This window comes from Anolis carolinensis, chromosome 6 (assembly GCF_035594765.1).
Source record: "Anolis carolinensis isolate JA03-04 chromosome 6, rAnoCar3.1.pri, whole genome shotgun sequence".
Classification (NCBI taxonomy): domain Eukaryota; kingdom Metazoa; phylum Chordata; class Lepidosauria; order Squamata; family Dactyloidae; genus Anolis; species Anolis carolinensis.
The window spans coordinates 35256668-35267937 of record NC_085846.1 but is presented as its reverse complement, the minus strand read 5'-3'; the positions used below and the strand labels follow the sequence as shown (position 1 = coordinate 35267937).

At 40.4% G+C, this 11270-nt stretch overlaps 1 protein-coding gene across 5 annotated transcripts in view; it reads right to left on the bottom strand.

The window, feature by feature from the left end:
* The window catches only part of kansl1 (KAT8 regulatory NSL complex subunit 1), a 178358-nt gene that overhangs the window by 4466 nt on the left and 162622 nt on the right, over nt 1-11270 (bottom strand). For all 5 annotated transcript variants that reach the window (XM_016994553.2, XM_016994552.2, XM_016994554.2 and 2 more), the window contains 4 exons: nt 9576-9697; nt 7528-7585; nt 1573-1685; nt 88-334 (listed from right to left, as the gene is read on the bottom strand). In XM_016994553.2, the coding sequence (XP_016850042.1) occupies nt 88-334; nt 1573-1685; nt 7528-7585; nt 9576-9697 (540 nt within the window). The remainder of the gene's footprint in view (nt 1-87; nt 335-1572; nt 1686-7527; nt 7586-9575; nt 9698-11270) is intronic.

Here is an 11270-nt window from a genome sequence, read left to right as displayed (position 1 = left end):
AGGGTTTCAGAATGTCTACATTCCACACAGAGCCTCACATGGGCCATGTCTATCAAGATCAGGAAAGAACCCCCCTACTCTCCTCACCTGTTCATCAAAAGCTGAATCTGGTGTGGAACAACGTGTGTCTTCGGAGGACAGATGCCGCACGGAATCCCGGGACAGAGGGGTGTGGGGGCCAGAGAACAGGTCAGGACTGATGGGACTGCGTGGTGAGTGGGCATGGGAAAAGTCAGAATGGGAGTAGCAGTTGCCAACATCGGGTGACGCTGGTTGTGGGGTTGATGGGTTCCCCAGCTGTGGGGTTGTCCGTCCGTCTGTTGATCTGTAAGATCTGGAATTAATTTTTAAAGTGGAAATTACTATTTATTTATTAAAATGACAGTTGTACACATTGAAAGACAAACCCACAGCATCAGGAAATGAAAAGCTGCCAAAGGCCCATTATGGCAAAACCAACAACCCACCAACAAGTCCTTCTTCTATTTCACTCAATACATGTCATTTGAGAAGAAGTTATTTGGGGAATCTTTTCTGAATGCTGCTCTATGTTCACTGCACTTCCTCCTCCAATAAAAGAATATTTGCTTTTTCAAAAGATTCCGCCCTTCCTTCCTGGCTGTTCCATATACTTGAACACCATACTGGCATGGCACCATTGTTCTTCAAATTACGTAAAACCACCACTTTTTTCATCAAGCTCTCAACCTTTGCTGTCACTAAACCAAAGTACAAAAAAACAAAAACACGCAGAAACATATATCGATCTTATCTTCCCATACTCCATGTCCATTCTCCTACTTCTGCTATTTTCCCTTGTTTTGCGAGAACCTGATTTCTTCCATTTGCCATGTACTGTGCCTCTTTAAAACTCAATACTTAGGCCCCTTCTACACTGCCCTATATCCCAGGATCTGATCCCAGACCTGCTTTGAATTGGATTATATCAGTACACTGTCAAATAACCTGGAATAAGAAGATAGATGTAGAGGTTGTCTTTTCTTATCTATGGGGACGTAACTAGATGTTCTTCCCCAGATATGAAATGACTGAAGGGATTTAGGGGGTTGCTGCAGTAACTCCATAGTGCATGTTGAGGTGTTTGTGCGCAAATTTGATGACACGGAGGAAGAGGATACAACCTCTACATCAGTGGTGCACAACCTGTGGCCTTTCAGGTGTTTGGAACAACTCCCAGAAGCCCTAGCCAGCTTGTCCAATGAGTAGGAATTTCAGGAGCTAAAGTTCAAAACACCTCGAGGGCCACAGGTTGTGCACTACAACTCTACATCAATCAAAAACACAAAACAAATCATGTCAACCTTGTGCTTGCATATGCCATTAACAGGATGCCAGCTGGTTTCAGAAGGTAAACCCTCCCATAAAGTAAAAAAAACAGGCTCTATCCAGAAGGGCTTCCCTCCACACCCTCAACTGCATTCACACACATATCTAAACCACCAAGACATCCATACTTGACACAGATAACATGTACAGCAAAATTTGAGGTACACTGTACAGCAACGTAATCAAAGCAGAATTTAATGCTGCAGAAGTGGCAACCAGCCTTACCTGCTGCCTCGTCGCTGAGGTGGCATGCTTGTGGTCCACAGCCACCTCGCTCGCTCCATCTCCTCACACTTGGCATGGAGGGTGGCAAAGGCTGAATCAGACAGATCCTCTATCTGGAAGAGCCATAAGAGAAGATGAGAATTGGGAGACTCTCCAAACGTTTCACTGATTCCCACAAAACCAAACGGAAGATAGATGCTGGATATCTCTCCCACCCGCTCCTCAGTCCACCAAGAAAAAGAGATGCTCTGTCCTATTACTGCCTGTCACATTTGGCTTTAACCCTCAATGCATATGTTTCTGGGAAATACCAATCAGAAAAAGCCACGGTATTTTAAATTACTGACAATCATTTAGACTGCATTTGTATTAACACAATATCCTGCCAACTCCAGATCCACCTTCTTTGTGCTGCAACTCCCCAAAGAATTAGATAGTTCAGCCATGAAACAGCATTTCTGTTTTTCTCTTACAGCAGGAACTATTGTTAGAACCCAATTAACTGCTGGGCAGGAAGACCTCCATTGTGCGTAAAAACTGATTTGGCCCCTCAGGAGATGTGCTTGAAATTCCTTGCCTTTAACAAGGAGAGGTTACAAGCATGTGGGATGTTTAGTGTTGGCTACTTAAAATTAAGCTTAAGATATAGGGGTTTAAGTTACAGGGCATGGAAGGATTTCTTCCCTCCACATTTTCCTGGACATAAGAGTTTCCCACACCAAAATGTCATGCTCTATTAGTTGTGTTCTTGGCAATTAATGATTTTTTAAAAATTACAGAAAGCCTAAATTATGCATATAATATAAACTTTATGAAACATGACATATGCTCAGATTAAACTGCACAACAGGGAAAAAGTAGTAGTAGCTTAAGTGCCCAGAAATATATTTATGGACTCCGTCATGTTTTAAGTATCATCAGAAACATTACCATCTAAGAAACTGTGACCTCCAATTTAGTTGCACAACAATTTTTTTTTGCAATCACCCATGAAGTAATGAACTTCTATGAGTCTCAGCTTGAGGAAGACATTTAATATATAGTGGCTCTGATATAATTCTGTGCCGTTGGATTTTAAGTTCTCTCAATCATCATGAACTATTCTGCTGGCATGGCCTGATGGGGATTGGAGTCCAATGACACCTGGCCTGCTCCCTCTTTCCCACCTTTAATCTAGGGATGTCCTTCCAGGGAGATAGAAAGAGGTTTTCAAGACAAAGAACAGCATGCAATAACTCAAGAAAAAAGGAAAAGGGTAGGTGAAGGCTCGCATAAATTTGCCAGATTCTGAATGTTCAGTTCCCCAACACAAGGGAGTTTTTTTTCAGGAAGGTGCCTGCAAATTTTCAGTTCTGTGAGTGGACTAGAAATATGGGGAAATCCTCTACCCCTTCACTATAGTTTCCCCCTCTTTCATCTAATCTAGAAATCGCATTCTGTTCACAAGAAACTCAGAAGACAAGATGATGACCGTATAGTCACTAATGGCTGAGAAAAAGCCATCACATGGTTTAAAAAACAAAACAAAACAGCCCCTCTCCTCTAGTGAAATGTTTTTTTAATACATCTCTCACATGACTATATTTCTATTGAGTCATATCCTGTTAGTTCTACAGACATATAGACCTCAGAATGGGACAGGGAGGAGGCATGTTCACCAAAAGCTTCATCAAAGTGCAATGGCAAAATATAGAGAAAAGATAGCTTTCTCATCATCAAAATAATTCACACAATCCATACAAATATCTTCTTGCTACCCCCCCCCCCCTCCAAGAAAGATTTCTCTCTTAGGAAGCCCAGTCCTCCAATTAAGGCAGGAATCGCCTCAGATTAAAAAAACTTCTCGATTTAGTTTTTTATAGGCCTAAAACTTTCTACAGAAGTAGCTCATAGCACAGTGGCATGTAATCAAAGTTAGGATTTAGCAGAATACAGAATTAGAGTGGCAACTAATAGAAAATTACCCTTTACTTAATATCTAAAATCTCTTTCTATTTGAAATAATGTCTGGTTAAATAAATAGTTTTTTTCAGGGAGATATCTTTTCAGAAAAATATCTGTCCAATCAACTGAATGTTGGTAATGGTAATACAGATCTAACGATGCTTCCTTGTGGCATATAATATGCGTGGATCCAGTTTGTCATTTTTTTCTGGCTAGATGTATTGTAGCATACTAGTTTTGTATTACACAAATCTTTGATATTTGTAGATAGGTATGTACTTTTAAACCACACTGCCATGACTTGGAACTTAACAGATATTCAGCATTATTGGACTCTGCATGCCTTCACAGTAGGTAAATGACTCACACAAGGCTGGAATGGAAAACATTTATCATCTTCTATTCAACAGTCAGAAAATCTTACTCATTTAGCTACACATGAATGTGTACTCTACAGATGCCAACTTAGTCTAGTTTTGTTCACACACTATAAAAAAGATTGACTGGTTGATATGCTTAGCCACATTCACATCTTATGTATTTCCTTCCCTGCTTCTTCCTAGTTTCTTTGTATTTGTACTTTTAATATCCAACAACAATATTTTTAAAAGGAGTAGATAAATATTTCAAATATTTAAAAATAGAGTAGTGAGCTTTGGTTTGAAAATGAATGCAATGCCTCCTTTGTGCAAAACTGCTCTACGGGACTACTTTGTGTGGCCTTTTCATGTCACCCACACTCAAAGCACAGTGCTTCACAAAGCCAGAGACAATCTCACAGATCATTTCCCCGTAAGGATGCCTTTTTTAGGAATGTTCATTGCTGTGCTCTCAGTCCATCAACATATATCTTCAATAGACAACATCCTGGAGAGATTAGTTTATTTAGACACCTAAACACTTGTCTTTATTCCACTTCCTTCTGTTCCGGCCCAGAAGGAATGAGCTGAAATTGAATTGAGAGAGGGAGAAAATGTTCTCTCAGAAATCTCTGTGAAGCAATTCTGGAACTCTTGTCTATTCACTGAGGTAGGAAGGAAGATACTTTCTTTGGTGTGCATGAGCATTTGGGCTTCAACTGAGATATTCTATATATTTCATTGCTTCCCCGTAAACTCTTGTTCTGCATCTGGAAGGGGGGGGGTCTTCGTCACAAATCTCTAAAGCCTGCATCAAATCTAGTGTATTTTTCAAAAAAACCTACTGCTGTTTTGTATCTAATGGATGAATATACTCCTTCAAGCAGTGAAGCAGTCTTCCACTCCGAAAGTGTTGCTGAGGAGTGTCATGAGTAATGGTCCTTCATCCTGCTGGTTAATATATACAGCATTTGTAATGGGATACAGAAAGCTTTTAAGAACTCAAATGTTCAAAACTAGTAAGGCAACAGGAGCAACTGAAGAAACATGCAGTCATTTTTAGCTTCCTTAGTTCACAAGAGGCTTTAGTCTAGTCTATGGGCTGGAAGGTACCTTCTCCTTTGGAGGCACGTCTTCAACCTCAGCTTAGCCTTTTATCAAGAAGGTAAATAAACCACAGGAGCAAGGTGAAGTATGGATGCCTCTATCCTAGGTTACAACTCACAGAACATTTCATTGTTCTAATCTACTATCTGGCTCAGTGGTCTCAGCCTACACAACTCTTGGTCTTTTTGGTGGTATGTTCCAATCCTCCAAAGTGACTGGTCCTGAGTACTTCTGGTAAAGAATACATCTGGTTTGCAAGAATCTCTCATTTCTGATTTTCCCTGTTGAGTGGGGCAGTGTTGGGATGCTGAGGTTTTTAACTCACAAAATCCTTCAGTGCTAGGGAGATTGGTGTTGCCTGGAAAAAGAAGAGGCAGTGTATCCACTGCAACCACTGTGTTGCCTGTAGTTTAGGAAGTTGCCCAAGATTTTTGCTGATTTTGTCCATGGCTTCTTAGTACGGATTATTAGCACATCATGATTCATTCATCACCAGTAGTACAATATAAACCTAAAGATACTTGTTTATGATGAGAAGGATGGGGTCAACCTCCTTGACCTCTGTTGTGGAAACCTGGATGTCTTATCTTAAGAATCTAGTCAAAAATACAGGAGATTAAGATGCAGGTATCCAAAATTCTGGTACAGCCAATTTTTTATCTTACATCAACTGAGAGAGCAAACCTCTCAACAAAACTCTACAGAGAGACAAACACAAGGTCACCAACTTTTCTATCATTTACATATTTTGGTTCAGTGCCCAGACGTGTTCATTTGATGACTTTGTGATGAAAATAAAAAGAATGAACACTCTGCAGAGACAAGCATAGTTGAGTATCTTTACATGTGGCATATCTGGCAATTGCATCAGAGGACAAAATATGGTGATGCATTTCTAGAATATGTATTACATTTTAGCATCCTATATGTATCTCAATCTGCATTTCAGTCATTTATGAAAAGTGGGAGCAAGAACATAAAATTCCAGGAGGTATGTTTTCTGACAATCAAGTAGACTGCAATTAATCATCACTCAATCAAGCCATTTTTATTACTATCTATGATCAGTAGTTTAAAAAGAAAGTTTATAGAACAAAGCATTATTTTAAAAATTAGATGAAACAAAGAATAACAATGAATATGCAAACCAAAGTTCTCTTGACCTCAAAAATGTGTGTTTTTATGCTGGTAATATGTCTTCTTAGTAAGGGCAATTTGATAATCAGAGATCATCCATGGATGAAACTACTGTTCAGCATACTCATATAAATGGAAAACTGGGTATTGGAGCTCCAACCACGCCGACACTGTCTTCATCTTGATATCTCAAAAATTCCATGGATTTCTCCTACAGGCACAATTTTTAAAGCTGTAGGGTTTTTTTTCTTACAGAGACAAGTACTTGGACTTAATGATCACATGGGCTCGAGAACACTGTCTTTTTCTTTAGCTTTTTAAGATGAAACTGAGGAGGGTGCATTATAATATCTATGTCTCTATATGTCCTTCTGTGGCTACTTTGTCAATCACAATCACAATCATGGGATGCACAGAGCTCTGAGTTACTTCGGTTCAGTTCAGCCTTGAGTGTTTGAAATGATTTCTAGGCCTTAGCTCTTAGGCAAACACACACTTTTCTTCCTTGGGTTTTTTCGCTAGCTTGGACAGAGTGACTGCATACTGTGGATTCTCTGATGCCTCACAAGACCCTTCGGATTCATCCCTGATACAACCAGGCGGCTTTCCTTTATGACAGGAAAAGAGATTCCACCTGAACATTAGGAAGAACTTCCTCACTGTGAGAGCTGTTCAGCAGTGGAACTCTCCGCCCCAGAGTGTGGTGGAGGCTCCTTCTTTGGAGGCTTTTAAGCAGAGGCTAGATGGCCATCTGTCAGGGGTACTTTGAATGAGATTTTCCTTCTTCTTGCAGGGGGTTGGACTGGATGGCCCGTGAGGTCTCTTCCAACTCTACGATTCTATGATTCTATGAAGGAGTGGGAAAAAGGTATCTCCATGGTTGCCAGGGGTTTCACACTGAAGTCGCTTCTCTTTTATTTGCTATGTTTTCTGATATTTTTTATGAAACTCTGACACACACCTGAACAACTAACTGCACTGTCCATGTTTCCTACAAGCAAGCCAGGTGAATCAAGCAGTCATGCTCCTCTGTTTTTTGAACAGTGAATAGTAGTCATGAGGAAGAACAACTTGACTTTCCCTGGAATGAATTCTAGGGAGTTGTTTGAAAGCATGTTAAAGTATTTCAACTTTCAGCAGCCACTTATATAGCACAGATCAGAACTGGGTTGCCTGAAAAAGAAATCTTTCAAGGGAAGGAAGAAAAAAGAGAATATGTCCCCTTGATCATTTTAGAATTGGGAGAAAGACAATCATGGTGGATTCTATTTTGCTGCTCTGGTGAAGCTTTTGGCTCCTCTATTTCAGAATAGCCCCAATAAGTAGGTAGGTAGGTAGGTAAGAAACTGAGAGAGGAAAGAGCCTATACATGCACAACAAACCAGAAAAGAGAGTCATCACTTTTTACCTCTTCACTGTCTTCATCTGGGCTCACCTTCAGAGCACCAATATCCACAACACGCCAGCTGGAAGACAGGTCAACAAAGAATAATCAGTAAGAGGAAAGATGGATACTAACCAGGACCCAGCTTCAAGTACACTTGGAACAGGTGGGTGAGAAACAAGTTTGAAGAAATGCCTCCTGATTATGAGGAAAGCTTTGAATATTGTTTTAAAAAAGTAACAGATATATATTGGAAACTGCAATATATTATCTTATTTCAGGAGTTATGCATTTGTGTTCACAATGCACTACTTTTTTAAAATCTGAAAATATACTTTAAAAACAAACAGGGAAACAAACCCGAATCCCTACATGACTTCTACAAACTATAACTTCAGAAATAAGGAGCAAATGTCAAACATTACACACAAACATACACTGACCCTTCAACGTTGATACAGATCATTGATTTGCTTTGCAAAAAAATGTTAGTCTGCCAAAGCAACACATTAGCCCTCCAAAGTAACACATGATTAAAAACGCTGAATTATTTCCAAGCTGTGCTTATGGGGAGGACACCTTGCTTATATTTTGAATTTTACCCAAGGAGTTCTTGGGAAATATTTCCATTTAACCTCAGAGCAGCTCAACAAGACAAGTGGGATCTAAATATGTCTATTCAATAAGCTTTAGAGACAAAAAGTAGCCCCATTTCCTCTCTTCTTTTCAATTGCTAATCTAATAGTTACTTATCTATGAAGCCGAACCTGGTCAATTTGAAAATTGTTTTCCATGTTTCTCAAACCCCAAGAAGGCTACATCTAATGACAGCATCTAGAAAATCTTTGCTTCTTCCAGAATCTACAAATCCGCTCAAACAGCCTTTCTGAAACTTTCTGAAGCTGTTGTTTTTGTATGCGTTCAAACTGTTTGTGACTTATGAAAGCCCTAAGGTGAACCTATCACGGGGCCTTCTTGGCAAAAAAATTTCAGAGAGACTCCGATCATTTGTTGACTTTAATGATAATAGTAGCAAAAACAAATACTTGAATTATAACTGTTACAAAAGATTTTGGAATTGGCAAAAATGGGGTGGAGAAGATGGCATGGATCAAAGGTCCAACAATAGGGCTTACCCACTGCTATTGGCAGCCAGCAACCCTTTAGTAGCTCCTCTCCCTCTGTGACATTCTGACAACTTCTTTCTGAAGCTATAGCCACTGTTTTCTAAAACTCTGGTAAGTACAAGTAGCAGCAGTATAAAAAGGATAGCTCCATGCCTCTCTTTATCCCAAGTTCCTTTCCCCATCCAGTGGAAGTGTCTCTTCTGAAAATGTAGTTTTGCCCTTGAGATCACTAACCAGAGATCTGGCTTTTTAATAGAATATGCACACTATGACTAAATTGTGACCCTTCCCACAAACAGGCTATTTTCCTGGTACAGGGTTAAAATTGGCAGCTTCAAACCAGTAAGCAGCAACGTGGACTAACTACCTACCCAATGTAAGAGTATCCAGACTCATACATTATATCCAACTATTAATCCTTATGGAATTTCCCAACAACTTAGTATGCAGCCAGTGCATTCCCCATTTATTAATGTAAACGAACACTCAAAACAAGAAAGGATGGTATAAGAAGAATATTAGGAATACAGAAGCTATGATCCCCACATCTGATGAGATCATATCAGTTTTTGATACCGTTTTCTCCCTGTCTCCCAATTGTTGCTGTATTCTGGAGTCTATTCAGTAGAATGCTAATCTGGTCCTAAGGAACCATTCAGAAAGTTGGTCAGGATTCAGGACCATTCAGAAATTCCCAGATTGTGGCCTGTGGACACCTGGTGGCTGTTGAGTACAATTAAAGTGGACCACAAACTGTTTGAAAGGCAAAACTAAAAAAAATTAAAAATTAAATGGGCTTTTGATTTTCTTTGTAGAACCAAATCTTTTTTGAAAGTTGGCTTGCCAAGCACCCCAGAAGTTTTCAAGTGGCACTCACAAAGTCCACTACACTGGATTTAAAGGAACAAGGTAATTGACATCTGTAGATGGCACCTCTGGACGTACCTTGGTGTAATGATTTCCTTGTACTGCAGTTTTTCTACGCGGGTGGTTGCAGCAACGGACATAGGGATGACAATGTTGTTAATGTCAAAAGAGCTTTCCCCCCTCCTCCTCCTTGGCTGTTGCTGCAAAGGAAGCATAGAAGGAAAAAACAAAAGTGAGCCACAGAGGAATTAACTTCAAGGCAGGCAACCAAGCAACGTGAGAGAGGCAGGATACCCTTTAAGGTGTCTTTCTAGTGACCGGAGAAGCCTGTGATGCTGCCTCAATAGCAAGAGCCACAGAGGTTACTTGGGGGAAGAGGTGCCACCATAGAACACAGCATCAGAGTTACCACCTCTGACCAGCAGAATTCAAAGATTTGCTTGCACAAACAATCTTGAGATATTTTCTTAATATTGATTGTATAGAGTGAACCCTTGCTTCTGAAGCAACACCTAGTACACTCTGGAAGAAATAGCACTTAGAAAACGAAATAAAGGTGAAGAAAAACATTTTACAGAAACCTTCCCCAACACGGTATCCTTCAGAGAAAACCATTACTATTTCCATTATGCTCGTCCAGCATGGCAAATGGCTATGATGGTTAGGGATGGTGAAATCCTACATATCTGGAATATACTAGGGTGTGGTTGGCTGTTCTCTTTGCATCAAAATCTATCCCAAAGGAAAGATTAACATGATCCATCATAGCAGTACCTTCTTTGGCTTTCTCTTTACTATTCTTTGTCCATGTTCCATACACTGAACACAGCCAAGGTCAATGTCAAGCGAACATACAGGTTCCTGTGTATTTGAAAATGAGGTCTACCCACGGAGGCCCCTTCCACACAGCTGAATAAAATCCCACATTTTCTGCTTTGAACTGGGATACATGGCAGTGTGGACTCAGATAACCCAGTTAAAGCAGATACTGTGGAATTTGTGCCTTGAAATTCTGGGTTATATGGCTGTGTGGAAGGGCCCTGAGACAAAGGTCATTGAAAAAACTTTGCCATACATTTGTCTGACTCTTAAAGGAGCCATCGCAAAATTAGTGAGATGCAGCCAGACTTGCAAATTATGTATTTCGAAAAGTAAAAATCTACATGCTCCTCGCCAATCTCCTAAATCTCAGTATCTGTGGATTTTTTCCTATATGCTCTCCTAAAAAAGCAACAAAATGGTTTTAGGTATTCACATCTCACTGATTTACACTTGAACTTTAAAGCAACCCCATGTACAAATATGTGAGGGGAAGTCATAGAGAGGAGGGAGCAAGCTTGTTTACTGCCCTGCAGACTAGGACATGGAACAATGGCTTCAAGCTACAGGAAAGGAGATTCCACCTGAACATCAGGAAGAACTTCCTCACTGTGAGACCTGTTCGGCAGTGGAACTCTCTCCCCCGGACAGTGGTGGAGGCTCCTTCTTTAGAGGCTTTTAAGCAGAGGCTGGATGGCCACCTGTCGGGTGTGCTTTGAATGAGATTTTCCTGCTTCTTGCAGGTGGTTGGACTGGATGGCCCGCAAGGTCTCTTCCAACTCTACGATTCTATGATTCTATGTGCCTGCCAGTGCCACCTCTTCTTGAAGACTCCACTGCCAACCTTCATAAAAACATCTTTTCCAGGCTATGCCATCCATGCATCAATGTACATTTTTGTGCAGCCAACTCACAAGGAAATACTTCAAGCAGTTTCCCAAACACTGCAGCGCT